Source organism: Borostomias antarcticus, assembly GCF_949987555.1.
Source record: "Borostomias antarcticus genome assembly, chromosome: 30".
NCBI classification, from domain to species: Eukaryota; Metazoa; Chordata; class Actinopteri; order Stomiiformes; family Stomiidae; genus Borostomias; species Borostomias antarcticus.
In genome coordinates, this window is record NC_140263.1 from 2,657,780 (window position 1) to 2,685,544 (window position 27,765).

The 27,765-nt window shown below is 51.5% G+C and overlaps 1 protein-coding gene across 1 annotated transcript; it reads left to right on the forward strand.

Moving 5' to 3' along the window:
• LOC311327098 (chondroitin sulfate proteoglycan 4-like) lies at positions 1-25,763 on the forward strand (the record flags this gene model as incomplete). Its single annotated transcript, XM_084460121.1, has 15 exons — positions 1-91; positions 7,103-7,266; positions 8,591-9,769; positions 10,755-11,062; positions 12,270-12,528; positions 13,057-13,400; positions 14,351-15,962; positions 16,890-17,372; positions 18,443-18,619; positions 20,851-21,049; positions 21,160-21,291; positions 21,402-21,577; positions 22,123-22,306; positions 22,671-23,125; positions 24,120-25,763. 15 exons carry the CDS (start codon positions 1-3, stop codon positions 25,761-25,763), a joined length of 7,407 nt encoding a protein of 2,468 aa, XP_084316247.1.
• Positions 25,764-27,765: the final 2,002 nt, after the last annotated feature.

Sequence of the window (27,765 nt, forward strand, 5' to 3'; positions counted from 1 at the left end):
ATGAGTCGGATGAGGGTGGTGTCGTCCGCAGACCTCTGGAGCGTGACAGACTGGTGGCTGCAGGTGCAGCTGGTGGTGTCCAGGGAGAAGAGTAGGGGGGAAAGAACGCAGCCCTGGGGGACGCCGGTGCTGATGGACCTGGAGTAAGAGATGTTTTTGCCCATCTTCACATACTTTTTCCTGTCGGACAGTTTAGTTTAATAACCTGCAGCGTCACTCCGGGTCACCTGAGCTGTAATATCCAATTCAATTAAGAACGGCCCCACTACCTCCCTGCCCACCCATATAGAAAAGGAAGATGGGCTGATTATGGAGCCCAAGGAGATCTGTGAAACCCTCAACAGACATTCTGCAGAGGCAGGCAAAGCTTCACACTGTGCCTCCTCTTAAAGTTGTCAATCGGCTATCTTCCACTGGTCAAGTATCACAGTTCTCCCTCTGACCCTCTCCTCTAGCTCCATTCTAGATGCTCTGCTGGGTATCGAGCCCAGCTGTTCCATTGGGGAAGATAAGCTGGACCCATTCCTTCTAAAATTAGCTGCCCCCTTTATTGTAGATTCTATTACTCATATATTGAATGTATCTATTGAAACAGGCACTTTCGCTTCCATCTGGAAAAAGGCACATGTACTCCGTTTACATAAAGGTGGAGACAAATTGAATGTAAACAACTACAGACCTATTCCAAAGTTATCTTGCTTAGCTAAAACTCTAGAATTAAGCAATAAACCACGAGAGGCCGTGTGTTATAGTGATTTTATAACAGCTAGGGGGCGTTGTTAGGCGAAGCGGTGTGCCTAAAACCCCCCTAGCTGTTATAAAATCACTATAACACACGGCCTCTAGTGGTTTATTGCTTTTATACAACTTGTGGCTGGTTACTACATCTATTACTGTAAAAAAAAACACACAGCAATGTAAAATATTAAGATTGATTCAAAACGAAGCATCATTCCCTCAATTCCGCCGAGCAAAATAGTTCCCCTAACAAAAGGGTTGCCAAGCAACAACAACAACTACAATGCATTGGATCAAATGGGAGGCGCGTTAATACTGAAAATGGAATGATATGCGGTCCCAGGTGTGTGTTACAAAGTATTTTAACACGGCTTCCAGCCAATCAGAATCAAGAACCAGAACTAACCGTTGTATAATCAGTGGTTAACACTCAACTCAAGCATTTTCGAACCAGTCACTCAGTCCTGAGCTCTAACCAATCGGGATCCAGACCCAATCACAGTACCTCTACTGCAGTTACCTTGGTTACTAACAACATAATGTCTGCCTTAGATAAAAAGAAACATTGTGCCACCCTTTTTTGTAGATTTAGCAAAAGCCTTTGATACTGTCGATCATACATTACTTCTACATAAATTGGCTGATATAGGTTTTGATGAACTGTCTTGTGATTAGAGATTATCTGTCAGAAAGATCACAGTTGGTGATGTCAGGTAGCTCGCATTCAGGATTTTTACCAGGGGGGTTCCACAGGGCACAGTCCTTGGTCCAGTCCTGTTCACTACATTAATATTTTGTTAGCTCTCTACCACTGTGCCACACCCATCTTTATGTGGATGATACAGTCCTATACTGTATTGCTGACTCAGTTGATGGTGTTGTTGACAATCTACAGCATGCGTTTAATGCTCTCCAAGATGCTCTGATTGAGCTGAGGCTGGTCCTGAATGCGAGCAAGACAAAATAGATGTTATTTTCTAGATCATCAAATTCTACGCATAATAACCTGTCTATATCTGCCACTTGTGCTTTGATTGAGAGTCCCAGTGTATTAATACCTCGGCATGTGGATTGAGGAGAACTCCTCCTTTAAATATCACGTGAATGATCTGGTCACCAAACTGAGACAGAGAATCGTTTTCATTTATAGAAACAAGACAAGCTTCCCATTTCACTGTAGGAAAAGGATAGTGGAAGCAGTTTTCTTATCAGTTTTAGATTAGGGTGATACTATTTATAGGATTGCTAGTCCTTCAATGTAGAAGGTTCTGGACACAGTCACACTCTGCTCTGAGATCATCACAGGTCTTGTGACAAACACCGGTCCCTTTTTATTATCAAATCCCTCCTTGCTTGCTTGTCATCCTTGGAATAGAGGACAAACTCTTATGCCACTCAATCAAGTGATTTTGATGTTTAAAGGGCCTAGTGCCAACACTGAGCCTGGGAGATTAGCCTTGTCTGTCAGTGTTTCCTTTACGTGGAACGACTGGCAGAGGTCACTTAAGGTCACAGTTCTGCCCTCACTAGGGCACTTCAGGTCCCCACTGTCCAGCGACTCTGGCTCTCTTTGTAGCTGTTTTCATTGACTGTTGCACTTATTGCTGTATCATTGTTGTGGTTATTTTATTGTATTTATTGTTGTATTGTTTGTTGTGATCTGTATTGTATTTTTATTTTTATTTTTTACTCTGTGACATCGCAAATGAGGACTTGGTCACCCTCACTGTATTTTCTCAGCCTAAATAAAGGTTATGAATGAATATCCCATTAATTATTATTATTATTACAGCTCAGGTGACCCAGAGTGACCCTACAGGTCCCTTATAGATGATCTAGGAGATCCCAACCTTCCAGACATCTAACTACATGATTATGAACTCAGAAACGGAGGCAATCCTAGATAATTTATGATGAGACAATGATACTTCACCGGTCGAGTGTTTCATTAGGAGTCTGTTACTGTTCAAACTGGAGAATAACCTGCTCCTCCATTCACTGAGCCCTCAGAACATGCTGTTTGTGATGAAACAGCCCCCTCTAGTGGCCATATTTGGGGATTGCAATAAACTGCCAGCCTGCGACTACCAACTAATGCAATGATGTCTTTCGTTGTGTCCATTGACAGATGAAGATGAAGAACTACGAAAAAGCACGTCTATTCTTAGATTATCTGGCATCACTCTCCATGTTCCACTCATTAGATGTTATTTAATCATGAATGTGTTTATTAAACATTACTAGGGGCGGGGCTACCAGGCTGCGTCTCTCCTGACGTTCGTAGGACGCACAGGTAACTGTCCCCATTTAAGAGTTGATAATGGGGTAAGTGGTCGACTGAGTCAAAACAATGGACTTCTATCAAGCATCCTGATTTTCCACGTAAGGGAAGCAATGCACGAATGACAGATGGGGACTTCTCTGTCGATCAACGACTTATTCCTGACGGAGTTGCTTCTCCTGCTGCTCTTCAGTGGACAAGTGTTGGCAGGTAAGTTTCACAGTCCAGGGGAATCTCCCCTCTCTCTCATCTCTCGTCTGTTTTTGGAGTTTATCTTACAGCATTACTGTTATAAAAATCACATGCTATAATGTGTTCTGCAGAATGCACTGTTCAAAATCTTTGAACATAGCCTATAGTCATAAAACAATATTTTGGGACTTGACTTTCATAAACACTATAATTTGTTACATATGAATCACAATATGCATTGATTGTATAGGTTTATCATGGATATGGACCTCCAAGAGGGAGTGAGGGAATGTTGCAGTTGGCAGACAGATTATACCAATAATCTAATCTGATGGATCCAGACAGCCAAGCAGATAATCTCAGACTTTAGTGGGACACTGAGATGGAAGAGTTTAATCTCTAGTTGGACCAGTCTATACATAGGCATTTACCCGACACATAGATCTCCTTCTCTTAAAGTTATTGATATCCCACAGATTTGATCAGACACACACGAATGCGTTATTCCTTGTGGATATGGCGTTGTGGAGGTTTGTTGTGAATGATACGGTATTATTTCAACATAATAACGCTGTAATGTCTGGTTTCACTAAGGTGTTATGAATGGCTACTGTACCACCTCACCTTCATATCTCCTTTCATTCCCATACTTCACAATCTCCCCACACTCCAAAGAGAAGCTATAGAAAGAACCATTTGTAACAATGAAGAACCCTCTGAAAAAAGGTTTCATCTAGAACCATATATGGTTCCGAAGAAAACAATTTTCAGTTCCATCGGAGGCCTAAAGAGTTCTTTCTGATCCGAAAAGGTTCTCCAACCTTACTTTTGTTTGCACGTCTGATACAGACTCTTAACTTGTAAGTAAGTAAGTAGCCTTGGGAACTGGTTCTCCAGCCTAGTGGCCCATAGGGCAGGAGCCTATCTCCTGGTTCCTTAGCGTGAGGTAGCTTGATGTACAAGTCCACCCCCTGGACATGATGCTAGTATGTACAAGTCCACCCCCTGGACATGATGCTAGTATGACACAGAGACTCACCCCCAATCCAACCCTTGATGCTGAGTGACAAGCAGGGAGGCATCGGGTACCATTTTTAAATAGTCTTTGGTATGACTCGGCCGGGGATCGAACTCACGACCTCCCAGTCTCAGGGCGGACACTCTAACCACAAGGCCACTGAGCTGGTTTTTGTGTGAGGTCCGGGTTGAGGTTGGGACCAGGCCAGTGATGGAGGGTTGAGGTTGGGACCAGGCCAGTGGTTGAGGGTTGTGTTCGTGTGAGGTCCGGGTTGAGGTTGGTGATGATGATGTAAGTGGACAGACGGTCCAGATGCAGTTACCATGGCGAGGCGATTCAGGGTCAGCTTGTGGAGAGGCTGTGACTGACCCGGTCACTGAGGTTATTCACCACTGGGCCAATTGTCTCCCTCTCTTGGTACAACAAGGTCGTAACATTTGGTTTGGAATCATTCCCAAATGCCCATTGACGTCTACTGACCCAATGCTCCACATATTCTAACCAGCTTCCCCTACACCCTCCTAAACCAGCACAACATGTCCTGCTAATTTAGCTCCTGGCACCGCAGTGCTCACTGCTTAGTGCACTTAGCTGTCATGAATTGAATCCTGATAGCAGATAGTCAAGGCTGAGCTAGGGGCCACTTACACTCTCCAGCCTGGGGATCAATACAGGTTAATGGGGGCTGATCACTCATTCTGCTGGGGTTCAGTGAACCATTACAAGTCACTTTTACGTACTGTAGGCAGCTAGTTGGAGGGTAGGTTGGTAGGTAGGTAGGTAGTTGGGTAGGGAGGTAGGTAGGTTAGTAGGTAGGTAGGTAGGTAGGTGGGTAGGTAGGTGGATAAGCAGACAAATAGGGTGGTAGGTAGGTAGGTAGGGGGGTAAGTAGGTAGGTAGGTAGGTAGGTAGGTAGGTAGGTAGGTAGGTAGGTAGGTAGGTATGTTGGTAAGTAGGTAGGTAGGTAGGTAGGTATGTTGGTAGGTAGGTAGGTAGGTAGGTAGGTATGTTGGTAGGTAGGTAGGTAGGTAGGTAGGTAGGTAGATAGGTAGGTAGGTAGGTAGGTAGGAAGGTAGATAGGTAGGAAGGTAAGTGAGTAGGCTGGTAGGCTGGTATGCTGGTAGGTAGGTAGGTAGGTAGGTAGGTAGGTAGGTAGGTAGGTAGGTAGGTAGGAAGGTAAGTGAGTATGCTGGTAGGTAGGTAGGCTGGTAGGTATGTTGGTAGCTAGGCTGGTAGGTAGGTACTGTAGTTCCAGAGGGAGATGTGGGTCTGAGGAGGCTGTAGTGTGGTTGTAGTGGAGGTATGTTGGTAGGTAGGTAGGTAGGTAGGTAGGTAGGTAGGTAGGTAGGTAGGTAGGTAGGTAGGTAGATAGATAGGTAGGTAGGTAGGTAGACAGGTAGGTAGGTAGGTAGGTAGGTAGGTTGGTAGGTAGGTAGGTAGGTAGGTAGGTAGGTAGGTATGTTGGTAGGTAGATAGGTAGGTAGGTAGGTAGGTAGGTAGGTAGGTAGGTAGGTAGGTAGGTAGGTAGAAAGGTAAGTGAGTAGGCTGGTAGGTAGGCTGGTAGCTAGGCTGGTAGGTAGGAAGGTAAGTAGGTAGGTAGGTAGGTATGTATGTTGGTATGTAGGCAGGCAGGTAGGTAGGTAAGCAGGTAGGTGAGTAGGTAGGTAGGTTGGTAGGCTGGTAGCTATGTAGGTAGTCTCAGAGGGAGATGTGGGTCTGAGGGGACTGTAGGGTGGTTGTAGTAGAGGTAGGTAGGTAGTAGGTAGGTAGATCGGTAGGTAGTTCCAGAGGGAGATGTGGAGCTGAGGAGGCTGTAGTGTGGTTGTAGTGGAGGTATGTTGGTAGGTAGGTAGGTAGGTAGGTAGGTAGTAGGTAGGCTGGTAGGTAGGTTGGTAGGTAAGTAGGTAGTCTCAGAGGGAGATGTGGGTCTGAGGAGGCTGTAGTGTGGTTGTTGTGGAGCAGACGGGCGTGGCCGGGGCCCCAGGGCTCTATCTGACTGGAATGTGTGGGATGCAACCAAACATTAACACACTTCTGTCTGTCCAGGCATTAATTTACAGATAACCTCCCCCGGCGTAGTACAGGTACAGGTACAAGTGTCAGGGTTTTGATGTCGACACATTTTACTCAACGCCAAAATACCTCAGCACCTCACATGACCTCACCTCCAGTTTCCAGGAGCTGAAGTTGATCCATGAAGCTGATCAGATAAACCACACACTTCACACACTTCACACACTTCACACACTTCACACTATCTTTCTAAAGCAGCTGGTGGTGGTGTGTAATAACTATATTTAAGTGAATGCAGTCCCTGCAGGGATTGGAACCTACAACCCTTGTGCTTTAAGCACCATGTCATATGTTTCACCAACATTGATTTAAGCAATAAACCACGAGAAGCCGTGTGTTATAGTGATTTTATAACAGCTAGGGGGCGTTGTTAGGCGAAGCGGAGTGCCTAAACCCCCCTAGCTGTTATAAAATCACTATAACACACGGCCTCGAGTGGTTTATTGCTTTTATACAATGGTTACTACAGCTATTAGTGTAAAATAGACACACAGCAATGTAAAATATTAACATTTATTCAAAACGAAGCATCATTCCCTCAATTCCGCCGAGCAAAATAGATCACCTAACAAATGGGTTGCCAAGCAACAACAACAACTACAATGCATTGGATCAAATGGGAGGCGCGTTAATACTGAAAATGGAATGATATGCGGTCCCAGGTGTGTTACAAAGTATTTTAACACGGCTTCCAGCCAATCAGAATTAACCAGAACCAGAACTAACCGTTGTATAGAATAGTTTTTACCAGACCTGTCCTGTGTTGTCCTGTCTTGTGTTGTCCTGTCCCTGTGGTCCAGCCTCGTTCTACGGGGACGGTTATGTCCTCCTGAAGACGTCCGAGGTCTCCAGCAAGACGTCTCTCCATGTCCGCTTCAGGACTTCCTGTCCCAGCGGCATCCTCTTCCTGTCCGCCGGGGAGAAGGACTTCCTGCTGCTGGAGCTGCATTCTGGACGCCTGCAGGTTAGAACACACACACACACACACACACACACACACACACACACACACACACACACACACACACACACACACACACACACACACACACACGTGCTCCAGGGTGGGTTAATGTTAGTGTGCTCCAGGGTGGGTTAATGTTAGTGTGCTGGGTTAATGTTAGTGTGCTCCAGGGTGGGTTAATGTTAGTGTGCTCCAGGGTGGGTTAATGTTAGTGTGCTCCAGGGTGGGTTAATGTTAGTGTGCTCCAGGGTGGGTTAATGTTAGTGTGCTTCAGGGTGGGCTAATGTTAGTGTGCTCCAGGGTGGGTTAATGTTAGTGTGCTGGGTTAATGTTAGTGTGCTCCAGGCTGGGTTAATGTTAGTGTGCTGGGTTAATGTTAGTGTGCTCCAGGCTGGGTTAATGTTAGTGTGCTGGGTTAATGTTAGTGTGCTGGGTTAATGTTAGTGTGCTCCAGGCTGGGTTAATGTTAGTGTGCTGGGTTAATGTTAGTGTGCTGGGTTAATGTTAGTGTGCTCCAGGGTGGGTTAATGTTAGTGTGCTTCAGGGTGGGTTAATGTTAGTGTGCTCCAGGGTGGGTTAATGTTAGTGTGCTCCAGGGGGGGTTAATGTTAGTGTGCTTCAGGGTGGGTTAATGTTAGTGTGCTTCAGGGTGGGTTAATGTTAGTGTGCTCGGTTAATGTTAGTGTGCTCCAGGGTGGGTTAATGCTAGTGTGCTCCAGGGTGGGTTAATGTTAGTATGCTCCAGGGTGGGTTAATGTTAGTGTGCTCCAGGGTGGGTTAATGTTAGTGTGCTTCAGGGTGGGTTAATGTTAGTGTGCTCCAGGGTGGGTTAATGTGAGTGTGCTCCAGGGTGGGTTAATGTTAGTGTGCTAGCACCTCATTTTGAGATACTGAACGTCTAAAAGAGACTTATCACCAGACTCAACCCTGTACAGATCTGTGATCAATCAATCAATCAAAGCTTTATTTGTATAGCGCATTTCATACCCAGAGGCAACACAATGCGCTTTACAGAGAACAAGGGAGGTGGGCAGACGACCCACTCTCTACATATTCCAGAGGGAAGCACAAAAACAGTAATCACCCGGGGGCCAGATAAGTGAGCTGTAAAAATTCTTCCCTGACCCCTCTCAACAAGGCGATGGAGCAAGCTCCAGGAGTATGTTTGTCTACCGGCTAAGAACATTTATAAAGCAATAAATAACATTAAATTACATTTTCAGAGTAAGAGAGGCTAAAAACATCATAGGAGAGACATGGCAAACACTGGTGTATGTCTGTGTGTGCGTGAATGTGTGATAACCATAATGATGGCGTCCCCCAGGTGACCGTGGACTTGGGTTCGGGAGAGCGCTCTCTGCGCTCCGAGAAGGGCGTCCGCCTCGACGACCTGGCGTGGCACTCCGCCCGTCTGCACCACGACCGCCACGACGTCACGCTGACCGTCGACCGCCACTCGCACACCTCGCTGCGCGTGCCGGGTCCGGACCTGGAGCTCGCCATCCAGGACGGGCTGTACGTGGGCGGGGTGGGCGGACTGGACCGGCCCTATATCCGGCGCCGCCGCCAACATCCTTCCTCCAACTCCTCCTCCTCCTCCTCCTCCTCCTCCCCCCAGGGTCCTAACTCCCCCGGGTTCCGCGGCTGCTTGGACGAGGTGTTGTTCAACCAGCACAACCTGCTGGCGAACCTGAGGCCGTACTCCGGCTACAAGAGCGTCCACGAGGTGTCGCTGGGCTGCAGCGCCCAGTTCTCCGCCTCCGAGGACGAGCCAATCAGCTTCTTCAGCTCCCGGGCCTTCCTGTCCCTCCCGGCGTGGGACGTGTCCCAGGAGGGCGTGTTCGAGTGCGAGATACGCGCCCCCGACGGCGCCGGCGACGGCGACGGGCTGGTTCTCTACAGCTCCGCCCACGTTGGCGGCGGCGGCGGGGGGTTCGTGGCGTTGGAGGTCAGGGAGGGCCGGCTGGCGGCGGCGGTGGCGCTCGGGGGGAGGCGGAGCGAGCTGTGGCCCCTCCCCCGCGTGGACGACCAGGGCTGGCACCCGGTCAGGCTGCGCCTGCTGCCCCACGCCGTGCAGCTGAGGGTGGGGGAGGAGGAGGTCAACGCCACCCTGGCGCCGCCCTCGAACCCCCGCGGCCTCCAGCTCAGCGGGCCCCTCTACCTGGGAGGAGTCAGCGAGCGAGCGCGCCCCGAGGCGAGGGGGGCGGGGTTAATGTCGGGCGGGGCGTTTAAAGGCTGTCTGCGGGACGTCAGGGTGAACGGGCGGAGGACCGGCCTGCCGCACGCCACCGTCACCAAGGACGTGTCCGTGGGCTGCGAGCCGGAGAAGCTTCCGGAAGCGGCGGCCACCGCCGGCCCCTCCGCCGACCGCCTCGCCGCCACCGTCCAGCCCACGGACCACGGAGGAGCGGAGAGGAAGAGGAACCAGCCCGGCTTCCCTCTGATGACCGACCTGGTAGTGACCGAGGGAGGGAGGGCTCCCCTAGAGGCCAAACACATCAAGGTAACAAGCCCCTCCTCTCCTCCTCTCCTCTCCTCCTCTCCCCTCCTCTCCTCCCCTCCTCCTCTCCTCCTCTCCCCTCCTCTCCTCCTCTCCTCCTCTTCCCTCCTCCAAACCTCTCCTCCTCTCCTCCTCTCCTCCTCTCCCCCCCTCCTCCTCCTCTCCTCCTATCCTCCTCTCCTCCTCTCCTCCTCTCCCCTCCTCCTCTCCTCCTCTCCTCCTCTCCCCTCCTCCTGTCCCCTCCTCTCCTCCTCTCCTCTCCTCCTCTCCTCTCCTCCTCTTCCCTCCTCCAAGCCTCTCCTCTCCTCCTCTCCCCTCCTCCTGTCCCCTCCTCTCCTCCTCTCTCCTCCTCCAAGCCTCTCCTCTCCTCTTCTCCCCTCCTCCTGTCTCCTCCTCTCCTCTCCTCCTGTCCCCTCCTCTCCTCCTCTCCTCCTCTTCCCTCCTCCAAGCCTCTCCTCTCCTCTCCTCTCCTCTTCTCTCTCCTCCTCCAAGCCTCTCCTCTCCTCCTGTCCCCTCCTCTCCTCCTCTCTCCTCCTCCAAGCCTCTCCTCTCCTCCTCTCCCCTCCTCTCCTCCTCTTCCCTCCTCCAAGCCCCTTCTCTCCTCCCCTCCTCCTCTCCTCCTCTCCTCCCCTCCTCCTCTCCTCCTCTCCCCTCCTCCTCTCCCCTCTCCCCTCCTCCTCTCCCCTCTCCCCTCCTCCTCTCCTCTCCTCTCCTCTCCTCTCCTCTCCTCTCCTCTCCTCCAAGCCTCTGTTGTCTGGTCCTCCCAGTTCTGAGCCAGTCATAACTCTCTATCATGACCCAGTCCAGCGTCTGCTTTTCTAACTTCAGCTATATTCCCCAATCCCTGTGGTTCTGATGGTTCTTATGAATCGACTGCTTCGGGATTTCGAACGGTTTGATTGAAGATACCCCCCCCACCCTGCCCCTCCCCCCCACCCCACCCCCCCCACCCCGCCCCTCCCCCCCCCCACCCACCCCTCCCCCCCAGGTGAACGTGAACTTCCGTAAGCTGGGCCTCCGTCAGTCCCAGGTGCTCTTCCGCGTGGAGGAGCAGCCGTGCCACGGTCAGCTGCGTCTGGACCCGGGCCCCGCGTGGGAGCGGGAGCAGGAGGAGGAGGAGGAGGAGGAGGAGGAGGAGGCCGAGGAGGGCGTGTTCGGGATGTCGGACCTGTGGCACGGCAGGGTGATGTACGTCCACGGAGGGTCCGAGGACCCCCACGACTTCTTCATGTTCTCGGTGTTCACCAGCAGCAAGAAGCAGCTGCCCGCCTACCTGAGGGGGAGCAAACTCCACAGGTAAACGCCAAATTACGCTTTCAAAAAAATGTTTTACGACACATCCATATCAAAGAAAGTAAGAGTACGCACACTGTAGCTCCCATTAAGATTATTTATGGACAAAAAATATGAGTGACGTTTCGAGCGACAACGCTCTTCCTCAGACAACTGGATAAACAGCCACACCAAACATTTATATGGTATCTAAGGGTCACATGACCCTAATGGGATGGACAATTAACCCCTTTTCTTTAGACAGGTGAGACCCATTGTGCTAAGTAACAGGGTCACCTGACTCCTGGTACAGTTCACTCTATGCATTAAAAAATATAATCTATGGTGCACATCTTCTACATGCATATTATACATCATGTTCAAAAAGTCCACTGTATCTTAGAAAACACAAGTCATCATAAATCAGTTACCAGTGGCTAAGTGCATTTGAAGTATCAAAAAAGCATCCATAAGCAAAATTACAATATTACAATATCCATGTCCAACATATACAGAAAGGATCCTACAGTTTCAGCTTCAGACAATTTCATAGTCAAGTATTCGTATAAATATAGAGCGAAAGCACAGAGCACACAAACACAGTCACACATCCAAAAATAGGCGCGGGCAACGCCATCGTTGTCTAAGACGAGGTGGACGACACTCGCCTCACTGACCGTGAATTAACCTTAACAGTCGTTAGTATGGGCTAACATGGTGGATCACCAGGGTGATACCCTTCCTGGCTAAGGCGCTAGCTACAGTTCTACTGTAACTACAGTCGGCACGGACTGCGTTTGTAGCTTGTGTCGCTTTGAAAGGTTATTAGCTGCAGTGAGTGTTGCTGACTGCCATTCACTCACTCGCTCCCTCCCTCGCTCGCTCGCTCACTCACTCACTCACTCACTCACTCACTCACTCACTCACTCACTCACTCACTCACTCACTCACTCACTCACTCACTCACTCACTCACTCACTCACTCACTCCCTCCCTCCCTCACTCACTCACTCACTCACTCACTCACTCACTCACTCACTCACTCACTCACTCACTCACTCTTTCTCAATCTATTCCTTTCTCTCTATCTTCCTCTCTTTCTCTCTCTCTCTCTCTCTCTCTCTTCCCCTCTCTCTCTCTCTCTATCTTCCTCTCTTTCTCTCTCTCTTTCTCTATCTTCCCCTCTCTCTCTCTCTCTCTCTCTCTCTCTCTCTCTCTCTCTCCATCCCAGGTTCAACATCACCGTGACGCCGGTAAACGACGCCCCCGAGCTCCGCCTCCCGGAGGGCCCTCTGTTCACGCTGCAGGAGAACTCCAGCCGGGCCCTGACCTCCCACGTCCTGCAGGCCTCCGACCCCGACACCAACGCCACCCAGCTGGAGTTCACCGTCACGGGCGGCCTGAACGCCGAGGCGGGGCACGTGGAGCTCCGGGACCGCCCCGGCGTCCCCATCACCACCTTCTCCCTACCCGACCTGGAGGACGGCAAGGTAAACAAACAGATTAGATTAGATTACATCAGATTAGATTAGGATTTTCGTCCACCAGTGTGGAAAACTATTCTTCTTCACTGCACATATTGTAGGTAGTTATGTCAACACATTCACACAGGGGCGGCTGTAGCTCAGTTGGTAGAGCGGGTCGTTCAATGATCGAAGGGTCGGCGGTTCGAATCCCAGCTCCGACTGTCCACATGTCCGAAGTGTCCTTGAGCAAGACACCTAACCCCAAATTGCTCCCAATGAGCAGGTTAGCACCTTGCATGGCACCTACCGCCATTGGTGTGTGAATATGTGTGTGAATGGGTGAATGAGAGGCCATTGTAAAGCGCTTTGAGTGCCGCTAAGGTGGAAAAGCGCTATATAAGTGCAGCATTTACCATTTACCATTCACACAAACATCACCAGTGTCCCAGGGCTAGCTATCATCCAGCTAGCTAGCTACGACCTTAGAAAGACATTGCACAGTTTACTAACGGACATGATGTTGACGTCCACCCAACTACCCAACGCCGCCAGGTGAGCTACAAGCACCGGGGAGCCAAGACGTCTCGGCTGGCGTTGAGGGTGAGCGACGGCGAGAAGGTCAGCAACACTGTGGTCCTGAGGGTCCTGGCCGTGCGGATGGACCACCGCGTGGTCAACAACACCGGGCTGGAGGTGGAGCAGGGCGGGGCGGCCGTCCTTAGCTCCGCCCACCTGGCGGTGCTGGTCACGGTGGACGGCGGCCGCCAGCCGGTGGAGGTGCGCTTGGACGTGGTGGAGGGGCCGCGCTACGGGGAGCTGCAGAAGCTCCACTCCGGGGGGGAGTGGAAGAACGCCTCCTACTTCCACCAGAAGCTGCTGGAGACGCAGCGCGTCAGGTGGGTGCTGGTGGGGTGTGTGTGTGTGTGTGTGTGTGTTTGGAAGGGCTGTGTGAGTGTGTGTGTGTGTGTGTGTTTGGAAGGGCTGTGTGAGTGTGTGTGTGTGTGTGTGTTTGGAAGGGCTGTGTGAGTGTGTGTGTGTGTGTGTATTTGGAAGGGGTGTGTGTGTGTGTGTGTTTGGAAGGGCTGTGTGAGTGTGTGTGTGTGTGTGTGTGTGTGTGTATTTGGAAGGGGTGTGTGTGTGTGTGTGTGTGTGTGTGTGTGTGTTTGGAAGGGCTGTGTGAACATGTGTGTGTTTGGAAGGGGTGTGTGTGAATGTGTGTGTGTTTGGAAGGGGTGTGTGTGTGTGTGTGTGTGTGTTTGGAAGGGCTGTGTGTGTGTGTGTTTGGAAGGGGTGTGTGTGTTTGGAAGGGGTGTGTGTGTGTGTGTGTGTGTGTGTGTGTGTGTGTTTGGAAGGGCTGTGTGAAAAATGCGAAAGGTCTGGAACTGCTTAGTTTATTCTTTTTATTTTAATTTATTATTTTTGATTTCCAAAATGTCCAAAAATGCCTCAGGGCACAATTGGATTGACCTAGTACAACCAATCAGAGCAATGAAAAGTCATCGTATCATCGTGTGAAATCGGCTACAGTCATTGTATCAAACAAACAAACAGATAAACAAACAAATAAACAAATGAATAAACATCTGCCGGGTGGAACTCGGAATGGGGGCGTGGCCAGACTGATCCGTGGAGAGAAACAGAATGTGATCATGTGATCAAGATGGAGGACGAAAGGCAAATAGGCTCTATTACATTTATTCTATTCTACTCTATTCTGTTCTATTGGCATTCTTCTCTATTCTCTCACATCCTGTTCTATCACATTGTGTTCTATCACATCCTGTATTCTCTATTCTCTATTCCATTGTCTTCTATTGTTCTCTTCTATTGTTCTCTACTCTCCCAGGTACCTCAACACCTTCCATGGCCTCCAGACCGCCAACGTGTCAGACCAGTTCCGCTGTAAGATCACCATCGGCTTCATGGCGACCGACGAGGTAGTGGTCCCCATCCGGGTCAGCTGGATCCACTACAAGGTCACGCGATCAAAGATGGAGGCGGACGGCGGCGCGCCGGAGACCGTGGTGACCGTGGTGACCCCGCGGGACCTCCACGCCGTCTCCAGGGGCGTGAAGCTCCCCGAGAGCGAGCTCTTCTTCCGCCTGCTGACCGCGCCCAGGCGGGGCCGCCTCCTCCTCGAGCGCCGGGTCCTGCAGGAGAACTCCACCTTCAGTCAGAAGAACGTCTCGGACCGTCTGGTGACGTACGAACCGTCCGGCGAGCTCCGGGAGCGGGACGCCAGGGACGGCTTCCGTTTCCACGTCTTCTCTCGGCTCGCCCAATCGGAGAGCCACGAGTTTAGGATCGGCGTCGGGGCGCGCGGCCAGGGTCAGGGCTTGAGGCTGGTCAACAGGGGCCTGGAGGTCATGGAGGGCGAGAGCAGGGTCATCACTAGGGACGAGCTCTTCGTCCAGACGGCCAGGACGGTGCGTTACGTGGTCACCAGGGGGCCGGCGCACGGGCGGATCGGCCGGATCAACCTGTCGGACTCCACGTCCGTCAACGACGACATCAGGACGTTCACCAACCGCGACATCGCCGAGGGGAGGATCATGTACGTCCACGACGACAGCGAGAGCGCGGCCGACTCGTTCGCCTTCCTGGCCACCGCCGCCAAGTCGGCCGGGCAGCTCGCCAAGATGGAGGACGCCGCCGCCGTCGACGGCACCTTCCGCATCTCCGTCCGGCTGGTCAACGACCAGAAGCCCGTGCGCGCGGTCGACAAAGTGTTCCACGTGGTCCGCGGCGGTCAGAGGCTGCTGACGCTCGACGACATGCGCTACCACGACGCCGACTCGGACTTCGACGACGGGCGGTTGGTGTACACGCGGCGAGGCATCCCCCTCGGAGAGCTGGTCAGGGCCAACGACACCGGTCAGAGGCTGTACCGGTTCAGCCAGGCGGACCTGGGTCGGGGCGCGGTGCTGTTCCTCCACCGGGGGGCGACCTCCGGCCGCTTCGTCCTCTTCGTCACGGACGGGAAGCACTACGTGTCGTCGCTGCTGGAGGTTCTGGCGCAGGACGCGTACGTGAGCATGGCGAACAACACGGCGGTGCGCGTGCAGCGGGGCGCCGCCGCCGCCGTCCGGCCCGCCAACCTCGCCGCCGTCACCAATGTGGACGTGCGGGACGAGCGGGAGGTGACGTACGAGGTCGTTCTCCCTCCGCGGCACGGTGGCCTGTTTCTCGGCGGCGAGGGCGGCGGCGAGGGCGTCCGGGCCGAGCGTTTCACCCAGGCCGATCTGAGGGCGGGGCGGCTGGCGTACCGCCATGACGGCGGCCGGGTCCTGGCGGACGGGTTCAACGTGACGGTGCGCGTGGGGGAGGTGCGCGCCCACGCCGGGGTGAGGGTCAGGGTCCTCCTGGAGGATCATCAGACGGCGCTGACGGTGCGACGCCGCGGTCCGGCCGTGGTGGAGGAGGGGAGAGACGTCCAGATCCGCCCAGAACAGCTGGAGGTGAGAGAGGGAGGGAGGGAGGGATGGAGGAAAGGAGGGAGAGAGGAATGTAGGGAGCAGGGAGGGAGATGTAGAGGGAAGACATGAGAAGCCATGTTTCCATCCACACGTTTTATGCGAATTAAGTTATATTGAATTAAAAACGCCTCATGGAAACAGCAAAATTTGATTAGAAGTCATGAAAATCGACAAAAAGTTTGTACTGTCGATCTCATCGGATTTTCTCTTGTTCGATAAAAGTCTTTTGCGATAAATGCTTTATCCGATTTTTTTTTTCAACTTTACCATCCCCTATCTGAGCAGAGCGCTCAATGAAAACGCATAACCTGAACACCCCTCCTTTCTAATGATGTCTAGTTTAAAGTCGCACTGAAACAGACGTTTGAGATCATCTAACTTCCGTAGTTTGAGGTATTTCCGACGCAAACAAGCTATGAGGGCGGGACATATGTTTAGAGGAATTTGATTGGAACATTGACAAGTGGACGGGTTTTAAGAACTTTAGACAGATTCGATAGAAGGATAGCGTTGATTGACGGGTGGATGTCGTGAGATTATTGGCCTAAAATCTAAGGTGCCTGTTGTCGTCATTGCACGTGACCTACCGTTTTCCAGGAAGTAAGAAATTATATACGTTGATATAAGATTACAACAAAAGTAGAATTTTGTAATTTTTTTGGCATACATCGTTGAATAGGTGAACACTATGACTAATTATGTGAACCAAAATGGGACAGAATGCTTTTCATTTCAGTGCGACTTTAATGTAGCTTCATGTAGTCTTTTTAACATGTATATAGTAAAGGGCATGTAACTCCTCCTGTGTAAACTTGTTCCTCATTAAACTTGAACTTGAAACGAATCAGGATCCAAATGAAGGAATAAGGGAATGCAGCAGCCTGGTGACATCAAAGCTGTGTTCTCCAGGTGACGAATGCGGACAGCCTTCCCTCTGAGATCCTGTTCACGGTCAAGATGGCGCCCGCGCATGGCTTCCTGCGCAGATCGGCCAATGAGGGCAAGGGGGAGGTGTCCTACCAGGGCACAGAGGCGGAGCCTCTCCACACCTTCTCCCAAGAGGACATCAACCACGGTCTCCTCCGATACGTCCAGACAAGCCCCGCCCACAGCAACGACTCCTTCCTATTGGACGCCACCAATGGAGTGACGGAGGTCAGCGACATCAAAGTCGTCGTTGACATCATCCCCCTCCTCGTGCCTCTGGAGGTCACAGACTTGACCTTGGACGAGGGGTCGTCAGAGATCCTGACCTCTGAGATCGTCAAGGTCACCAACAGGCACTTTGATGGGATCAACTTCCTGTACCATGTGACTGAGCCGCCCAGACGCGGCCATATCGAACACACCCGGCTCCCTGGGGTGCCCGTCCCCTCCTTCACTCGCAAGCAGGTCAGTAGTACTCAACACCGTCAGTAGTACTCAACACCTCCAGTAATACTCAACACTGTCAGTAGCACTCAACACCTCCACTAGTACTCAACACTGTCAGTAGTACTCAACACCTCCGCTAGTACTCAACACTGTCAGTAGTACTCAACACCTCCAGTAGTACTCAACACCTCTAGTAGTACTCAACACTGTCAGTAGTACTCAACACTGTCAGTAGTACTCAACACCGTCAGTAGTACTCAACACCTCCAGTAGTACTCAACACTGCCAGTAGTACTCAACACTGTCAGTAGTACTCAACACTGTCAGTAGTACTCAACACCTCCAGTAGTACTCAACACTGTCAGTAGTACTCAACACCTCCAGTTATACTCAACACCGTCAGTAGTACTCAACACCTCCAGTAGTACTCAACACTGCCAGTAGTACTCAACACTGTCAGTAGTACTCAAAACCATCAGTAATACTCAACACTGTCAGTAGTACTCAACACCTCCAGTAGTACTCAACACTGTCAGTAGTACTCAACACCATCAGTAATACTCAACACTGTCAGTAGTACTCAACATTGTCAGTAGTACTCAACACTGTCAGTAGTACTCAACACCTCCAGTAGTACTCAACATTGTCAGTAGTACTCAACACTGTCAGTAGTACTCAACATCTCCAGTAGTACTCAACACCTCCAGTAGTACTCAACATTGTCAGTAGTACTCAACACTGTCAGTAGTACTCAACACCTCCAGTAGTACTCAACACTGTCAGTAGTACTCAACACTGTCAGTAGTACTCAACACCATCAGTAGTACTCAACACTGTCAGTAGTACTCAACACCTGTTAACTTGATTTGACAACTTGAAATAAAAGGAGTCACCGCATACACTAGCTCTGGTGCAAAATATTATATTATTATTATTATAAATATATTATTATTTTATTTAGGCTACCATACTGTAGATCTTTGATGGCTTCAAGAAAGACATGAAGGAATGGATCAATACGATCCATCTTTCTATTTGAAAAGAGGCCGTCCGGCTGTTCTCAGACTCTTTCTCCCTCTGGTCTCCAGGTGGAACAGAAGTACATCCGCTACGTTCACGACGGCAGCGACACCGTTAGCGACAACTTCACCCTCGTAGTCAACGACCCGAGCGTCGGGAAGCACAGCCTGCCCTGCGCCCTATTGGTCAACGTGAGCCCCGTCAACGACCAGCCCCCGTTCGTGACAGCCAATAGAATCCTCAGGGTGAGGAGGTGGTTTGTTGTTGCTCTTGTTGCTGTTGTTGATGCTTTGGTGTCGTTAATGTTGGCGTTTTCTTTGTTCCCACACACTGTAGGAAACACCATCATAGGCTGCTGTCCCAGAGACATATTAAAACTAATTCTAGACTAGAGAATGTGTTGGTGGAGATACTTTACTGGATTAGGCTTAATCTACTACGAGTCGATGTCTAAGAAATTGTCTGTGCAAACTGCAAAATGCATTTCATTGCACTTGCTTCCAGTATCTTGCATATAAAAATAAACCACCTTGAACCTTGAAATTCTTCGCTTGCTAAGCTAACCGCTGGGCGCCAGTGCCTTCTAGTCCGATAATGAATCCAAACTTTTGTCAACTGGGTCAATCTGGCTGGAATGTTTTTCCAGAGGCCAGAGAGACCAGCTGTCCATGTCCTCATTGGGATGTGGAAACTGTGTCATCCTGGTTCTATTTTGGGGGCTGATTTAGGAGAACCCGTCACGGGGTGGTGTGGAAGAGTGGTAGAGAGAGAGAGAGAGAGGTGTGGTAGAGTGGTAGAGAGAGAGAGAGAGGTGTGGTAGAGTGGTAGAGAGAGAGAGAGAGAGGTGTGGTAGAGAGAGAGAGAGAGAGAGGTGTGGTAGAGTGGTAGAGAGAGAGAGAGGTGTGGTAGAGTGGTAGAGAGAGAGAGGTGTGGTAGAGTGGTAGAGAGAGAGAGAGGTGTGGTAGAGTGGTAGAGAGAGAGAGAGGTGTGGTAGAGTGGTAGAGAGAGAGAGAGGTGTGGTAGAGTGGTAGAGAGAGAGAGAGGTGTGGTAGAATGGTAGAGAGAGAGAGGTGTGGTAGAGAGAGAGAGAGAGGTGTGGTAGAGTGGTAGAGAGAGAGAGAGAGGTGTGGTAGAGAGAGAGAGAGAGAGAGGTGTGGTAGAGAGAGAGAGAGGTGTGGTAGAGAGAGGTGTGGTAGAGAGAGAGAGAGAGAGAGAGAGGTGTGGTAGAGTGGTAGAGAGAGAGAGAGGTGTGGTAGAGTGGTAGAGAGAGAGAGAGAGAGAGAGGGAGAGAGAGGTGTGGTAGAGAGAGAGAGAGAGAGAGGTGTGGTAGAGTGGTAGAGAGAGAGAGAGGTGTGGTAGAGTGGTAGAGAGAGAGAGAGAGGGAGAGAGAGGTGTGGTAGAGAGAGAGAGAGAGAGAGGTGTGGTAGAGTGGTAGAGAGAGAGAGAGGTGTGGTAGAGTGGTAGAGAGAGAGAGAGAGAGAGAGGGAGAGAGAGGTGTGGTAGAGACTGCCTCAGAACCTGGCAGAGAGAGAGCAGTCAGTCAGGGTTTGCCCTGATTCATCAGTGTCCCCTGCAGTCCCCCCTTAGTCCACTAGTTGGTGCTAATAGCTCACTCAGTTAATGAAAAAGCTACCTACTGCACTCTGGCAGTAAACTGCCCCCGTCTCTCATGTCTCTCACCTGTGCTGTACCTGTGTGTACAGTCCCTGTCCTCGTCCCCTACGTCTCCATACCTGTCTCTCTCCCCTCTCTAAAGACGGGGACTTTCTAGAATAGAACCTGTCCCTTTATCTGGTTCTGATCTGCGTGTCCCTCATCATCTCTCCATTTATCTGGCTCAACCGATGGAGGTTTTAGAGATATGCTTCAAATTGGCGCTGCTCAATTCCAGCGGCACCAATCAGATTCAATCCCCCGACACTATTTTGCAAGGGCACCAATGGGAAAAAACAACAACTTATCGTCGCCCAAGACGATTGTGGTTGGCTTACCGTGTTTTTCAAAATGATAATTGGGGTTGCCAGACACCTTCTCCAGGGCTGGAACAACGCAAAACAAAATGTGGTTATACAACGGTTAGTTCTGGTTCTTGATTCTGATTGGCTGGAAGCCGTGTTAAAATACTTTGTAACACACACCTGGGACCGCATATCATTCCATTTTCAGTATTAACGCGCCTCCCATTTGATCCAATGCATTGTAGTTGTTGTTGTTGCTTGGCAACCCATTTGTTAGGGGAACTATTTTGCTCGGCGGAATTGAGGGAATGATGCTTCGTTTTGAATAAATGTTAATATTTTATAACAGCTAGGGGGGTTTTACTCCGCTTCATGTCGTGCCTAACAACGCCCCCTAGCTGTTATAAAATCACTATAACACACGGCCTCGAGTGGTTTATTGCTTAATTAAAGGTCTGGCTATACGAGACCCCATCGACTCTAGCTTGTCTCTCACCTGTGTTCTACCTGTCCGGCAGGTGTGGGCGGGGTCGGTCACAGAGATCACGGAGGACGACCTCAGCGCCGAGGACAGCGACTCTGAGCCCGACAGTCTGGAGTTCGTGGTGAACCCGCCCAGCAACGGACACCTGGGCCTGAACAGCGCCCCCTCCAGGCACATCCTGAACTTCACCCAGGCTCATATCCTCACGAGACAGCTGGTGTTCGTACACACTGGTGAGGCAGAGGCACACACACACATACACACACACACACACACACTCATAAACATATCCTGAAGAGGACCTTGTTGACTAGAAGCACTAACAGAGTTCATTCCTGGGCAGGTGCGTCGTTGGGAGGTTTTCACTTCCAGGTCAATGATGGAGTGAACTTTGCCCCCCGGGAGATCTTCAGCACAGAAGCCCGCCCACTGGTCCTCACCATGGAGAAGAACGAAGAGCTACAGGTCTACCCGGGTAGGACCAACACACACACACACACACACACACACACATACACACACACACACATCCTACTGAAGAACCATGTTTAAAATTAGCTTCTTTTTTTTTTTTTTTCTATACAGGCTCTGTGACGGCCATCTCTCAGAAGGACCTCCTGGTGGTGACCAATGATGACGAGGAGATGAGAGGAGACCCCAGTGTGGTGTTCCGCGTGACCAGTCCTCCCAAGCTGGGCCGGTTAATCTGCACGACCACAGATGACTCCTCACTGGAGGCCTCCACCTTTACACAGAGCATGGTAGGGGAGTGTGTGTGTGTGTGTGTGTGTGTGTGTGTGTGTATCATTCAAACATATGTGTAACAGGTGTCACTGCACTGAACTCACTCCACACACCACGGCGACCCCAGCTGGTCGAGCTGTGCCCAGCTGTGTATCCGTCAAGTCACGGCACCACTGTCACAGAGGTTTCACTGCGTCGCTCGTCAGTATCGCTCCCTTTGCCTACTGGGTTCGAACTCGGGTCCTCTGACTTACGAGCACACGTGACCACCTCTCATACGCACCGCTACCAGCTACGGCACAGAAAAGCTGGGAATTCAGTGGCGTGAGTGGGCGGCATTTATACTGGTTATTGAGTTTAATAAGTTTAACTTGGTTACATCCATCAACTATACTGAATGGATGTGGCTCTTTGGCGACTCAAACTCAGCAAACACTTTGTTTCGGCCAGGTGGACAACTTCATGTGTAGCGTGGACATGTTTTTACGGTGGATCTCTAACTCCTACTCCCCTCTCTCTCTCTTTCTTTCCCTCTCTCTCTCTCTCTCTCTCTCTGCTCCAGGTGAACCAGGGACTGATCAGCTACCACCAGACCCACCCTGAGTCCGTGGGGTGGACGGCGTCAGACTCCTTCGACTTCTCTGTGTCCTCCCCTCCCGCCTTCCTCCCCCTCTCCACCTTCCACATCCACATCTCCTACGACCACTCCGACCCCCAACACCACACCCTCCTCCTGGCCAACACTGGTGCGACACTCTGCTGTTAGTTGTGTGTGTGTGTGTGTGTTGTTAGCTGGTGGGCTAGCTGCTGTTAGGTATAAGCAGGGCTGCCAAGTCTCACGCATTGAGCGTGAGACATGCATTTCAGCCTATTTTCACACTGAAACGCCACACTTCACAATTCTCACGCGGAAAAATGACCAACCCCAAAATACTAGCAGTCCAATGTTCACGGGACCCTGTTAGCTAGCTGTGAGCCGTTAGGTAGCCGTGAGCTGTTAGGTATCTTAGAGATGGCTAGCTGTCAGCTGACTAGTTAGCTGTACTGTAATGTACTGTAGTCTACTGTGAGCTGTGTTCATGGTTGTGTGTGTGATGGCCTGTCTCCTAGGTGCGGTGGTGGCGGAGGGAAGCAGGGTGGTGATCGACAGGGTCAACCTAGACGCCTCCAACCTCCTGGGGAAGCTTCCGGAAGCCCGTCGGAGCTCTCACCAGATCTGGTACAACCTGACCTCTCTCCCTCGCCACGGGGTCATCGCGGTGGGCGACCGCAACCTGACCAGCGACCAGGCCGGCTTCTCCCAGCTCAGCCTCGACCAATCGAGGATCACCTACGTCCACGACGACTCCGAGACCGACCGGGACTTCTTCTCCTTCGAGGTGTGGGTTTGCCCGGCGGGCCTGACACCCCCACAGCGCCCCCAGGAGGAGGGCAGGGTGGTGGCGGACAGCTTCAACATCACGGTGACGTCGGTGAACGACCACCCCCCCCTGCTGAGGTCCATGGCCCCTGGTCTGAGGGTGGCCCAGGGGGAGACTGTGGTGCTGGGACCCGATTACCTGCAGGTGAGGGGATGTGATCTATGTTGTAGCTATGATCTATGATAGTACAGTATACTGTAAATACCTGGTACTGTAATCGCCCCATGGCGGATATTGAACCTGCAACCTCGGTGTCGTCCTGTTATTACCGTGTTCCCTTCACACTTTAGTTTCTGCTGTGCGCATGCGTGCTGGAGCAAGTGGGGAAGCTATTTCGTTTCTAAAGACGTTTCTAGAGATCATATTACAGAGGCATGTGAAAAACCACAACAAGCCCTCGCTCTATGTAAGCACAACTAGCGATTCATAAAGACAGATTGATGAAAACAACTGTTTTGCGGCAGAAAATAGATTTTTTAGAAGCTGCATTCTCAGTGCCCCGTCCGCCGCCATTACATGGATATACTTGGCTCACGCTGGATTTTAAATTTCTTCTACAGGCCTCCGAATTACACCAAAGTTATCTCGGTGAGTCAAACGTCTTATAATATGCCGTAAATAAGGTCCAGGTTGTCAAAAACGAGCATTCTCCTTTAACTTCATACTTGAATCTCCTCTGCACTCTGAAGACTTTGAGAATTTGAGTTACTTACAATAATTGCATTTAATGTAGGAAAAGCCAATGTACTACTACTTGCTAGAACCCACAAGTGAATCTCCCTCTAAACAAGTGACTTAGAGCAAAATATAGTGCTTAAGGTAAAGTTCAAGAATAGCAAACAAAAAATACAATAGGCACTTAAGAGGGAGGATCATGGTAGTGCTTCTTGAAGTGGTGAGTTTTGAGCCTGCAACTCTGCTGTCCTGACATCAGTGGGCAATTCGTTCCACCACTGCGGGGCCAGGACAGAGAAGAGCCGTGACCGTAACGATCGACCGCAGGGGCCTCGGAGTGACGGGGTGACCGGTCGCCCCGACGTAGCAGAGCGTAGTGGTTGGGAGGGGTGTTGGGTGTGACCATGACCTGGAGGTACAGTAGGAGGACGCTATGATGACCTGTCTTGTACTGTGTTTCCAGGTGGAGGACCACGACACCCCTCCGGAGGAGATCCACTACCGCGTGATCAGCAAGCCCAGCAGCGGCCACCTGTTCCTGGGGGAGAGGCCCAGGCTGAGCCCCCCCGTGGCCTCCTTCTCCCAGGCCGACATCAACCACGGCAGGCTGCACTTCGTCCAGCAGGGGGAGCCCTCCACCGGCGTCTTCTACTTCAGCATCACCGACGGCCACCACAGGCCCCTGGACAAGCTGTTCAACCTGGAGGTGACCAAGGCTGGCGTGCGTCTGGTCAACAACACCGGCCTGGAGATCCTGCAGGGGCACACCAGCGTGGTCGTCACCTCGGACCACCTGGCGGCCCAGGCCACCGCCAACGCCGCCATCGCGTACACGGTGACCGCTCGCCCCCGACACGGTGACCTGATCATGAACGACCAGAAGGTGGACGCGTTCAACCAGGAGGACGTGAGGTCGGGGCGCGTGGTCTACCTGATGACGGACCCGACGGCGTCCAACGACAGTTTCAAGGTCACGGTGGCCGCCGCGACCGCCGACGGCGACCTGCGCCTGACGGACCAGGAGGTGAGGGTGACGGTCCGGCCGCTGATCTACCTGCGCGAGCCGGTCCTAGTGCCCAGCGGCATCGCCGTCAAGCTGCGCAAGGACACGCTGGACGCCACGGAGCTCGCCGCCCTCAGCGGCAGTGACCCGCTCTTCCGCGTCCTGTCGCCACCCAAGCACGGCGAGCTGGTCAAGGCCGGGCAGCACACCCCGGTGACGGAGTTCACCTTCGGCGACGTGGAGCAGGGGCGCGTCGCCATCAAGGAGACCATCGGCAACGACACCCTCGTCCGCCGCCACCGCGGCAACAAGACGGCCACGGGCGTCATGGCGCTAAACGACTCGTTCGTGTTTCTCCTGAGCGCCGACAGGGTCCAGCCGGCCGTCGGGGAGCTCCTGTTCACCATCGTCCCCTACCATCCCATCCCGCCTGGTGCCAAAGGTCGAAACGAACGCCCCCCCCGCCTGCCGGGTCGCAACAGAACCACCGGGGGAAGGGGAGGGGGAGGGGCCGGGTCCACAGGTCATGCTGGAACACGCAGGCCACACCACCCTCGCTCACCCACGCAGAAAAACCACAAGACCAAGCCCAGGCAGCGCTGGGGGAACCACACCGGGAGGGACCCCTCGTCCTCCTCGCTGCCCGCCAAGCCCGGCGTCCCCCCGGACGCCACCCAGGTCCGGCGCCCGGCTCCGGTCGAGTCCCTCCCCAGGCCGGCCTCGGACCCCCTGCTCATCATCCTGCCCTTCCTCGCCTGCCTCCTCCTCATCGTCATCCTGGTGTGCGTGATCGCCGTGTTCCGCCGCCGCCGGGAGAAGCGGGCGCGGTCCGGCCTCGTCCGCCGGCTGGCGCCGCCCGTCACGGCGCGGGACGGCAGCCCGTACCTGGGCAGGCCGGAGCGCAGCCAGGCCGTCCCCTCGGTGGTGGTGACCCCGCTCGACCTCAGCTGCCCCGGGAGCCCCTCGCTCCCCCAGACCTACGGACCACGGAGCCTGACTCCTCCTCCCGGGGGCCCCGTCTGGGAGCCGCTGGGGGTCGAGACCCCGCCAGAACCACCCAGGTCCCCCACCCCCACGCTCAGAGACAACCAGTACTGGGTTTGATATAGAACTACCCCACCTGTACCCCATATACCCCCTCCCCCAAGAAATACCCTCATACCTCCCCCTACTGCCGGTGCGATCAGTCCCAGAGACGAGCAGCAGAGTCCAGAGACACCCTGTTGAGAGCGAGAGCAACACACACACACACACACACACACACACACACACACACACACACACACACACTAACTCCTGCTCCCACAGTATCGCTGTTATGTCCTCCTGGTGGAGCTCCTAGCTCCTAGCTAGGCGTCCCCTGTCCCACGAAACCAGACCCTCTGGAACTGGGTTCACATACAACAGCCCACACCGCTTTCTAGAAGCTTTAGAACGTTTGTAGTTCTAGAATGACTTCTCCGTTCTAAAACTGGAGATCCATCACGTCAAATCCTTTCATGTTTGTAGCTTGTTTTGCATGACGTTGTGCCTGGTTTAGATGTGAACTGCCCCTGTAGATACTAGTCACAGCTATATATATTTATATATATATATAGTATATATATGCATTTTGAATATATATATTTAAAAATGTTGTTGATACAGTACCTCATCTCTGTCACGCAGTCCTGATGTTAGCTACTAGCTGGAAACGTTCTGTATGAGACTCTTATGTATGTCAGTACCTTATTTCACCTGTGGCAGCTCACTGTATCTCTTGTATATTACAGTATGTTGGATACATTTTGAATTGTTTGACCAATCGGGTATAAGTTTGTCGCCACGACGATGCTTACAGTAGATCTAGTGTCTGTATTTTCTCTGCTAGTTTATTCTGTTCAGAATTGCAAATTATTTTCCCCATTTTAAGCTTCATATTTCCTCTAATATCTGATACGTATGCGTCTGTTCCTGTTCTTCTTCTTGTGTTTGTCTGTCTACTGTAAGCGTATAGTAGGTGATATTTGCTAGTTGTCCTGGAAGCGTAGGTGATATTTGCTAGTAGTACTGGAAGCGTAGGTGATATTTACTAGTTGTACTGGAAGCGTAGGTGATATTTACTAGTTGTACTGGAAGCCTAGGTGATATTTGCTAGTTGTACTGGAAGCCTAGGTGATATTTACTAGTTGTACTGGAAGCCTAGGTGATATTTACTAGTTGTCCTGGAAGCCTAGGTGATATTTGCTAGTTGTACTGGAAGCCTAGGTGATATTTGCTAGTTGTACTGGAAGCCTAGGTGATATTTTCTAGTTGTACTGGAAGCGTACAGTAGGTGATATTTGCTAGTTATTCTGGAAGCGTAGGTGATATTTGCTAGTTGTCCTGGAAGCGTAGGTGATATTTGCTAGTTGTCCTGGAAGCGTAGGTGATATTTGCTAGTTGTCCTGGAAGTATAGGTGATATTTGCTAGTTGTTCTGGAAGCGTAGGTGATATTTGCTAGTTGTACTGGAAGCGTAGGTGATATTTGCTAGTTGTTCTGGAAGCATAGGTGATATTTGCTAGTTGTCCTGGAAGCGTAGGTGATATTTGCTAGTTCTGGAAGCATAGGTGATATTTGCTAGTTCTGGAAGCGTACAGTAGGTGATATTTGCTAGTTGTACGGTGAACATTGTTCTGAGGGCAGCAGACCTGAACAGAGCCCTCAGTAAGAGAATAGGCCCGGCTCAGGGACACGCCACAGGAAACCTCTGGTTCTGAATGGGGAACCGTCGTGGACAGCCACAATAGAAACACTTTGAAGGGAGGTTCCTTTAGTGTGAACGCAGCGCTGTGGAGGAAGTTGGACCGAAGCGCAGATCCTGTGTTCCTGTAACTAAATCGATAAAAGAGAGCTAGTTCCTACATACTGTAACTTGAACCAGGTTTTCATAAACAACAGGTTCATCCTACTGACACGAATTAGTGAAATGATTAATATGGGGTTAAGTTGTCATCATCACTGAGGTTTTAAGCAGCTTAAGTGGATAAGTCCTGCTGGGAAAGTCAGGTTATAATGCTGTTTTAATGACTAGATATGACCTATATTGTCATAAGCCTGTGATGTGTCTGGTAAGTGGTTTCTAT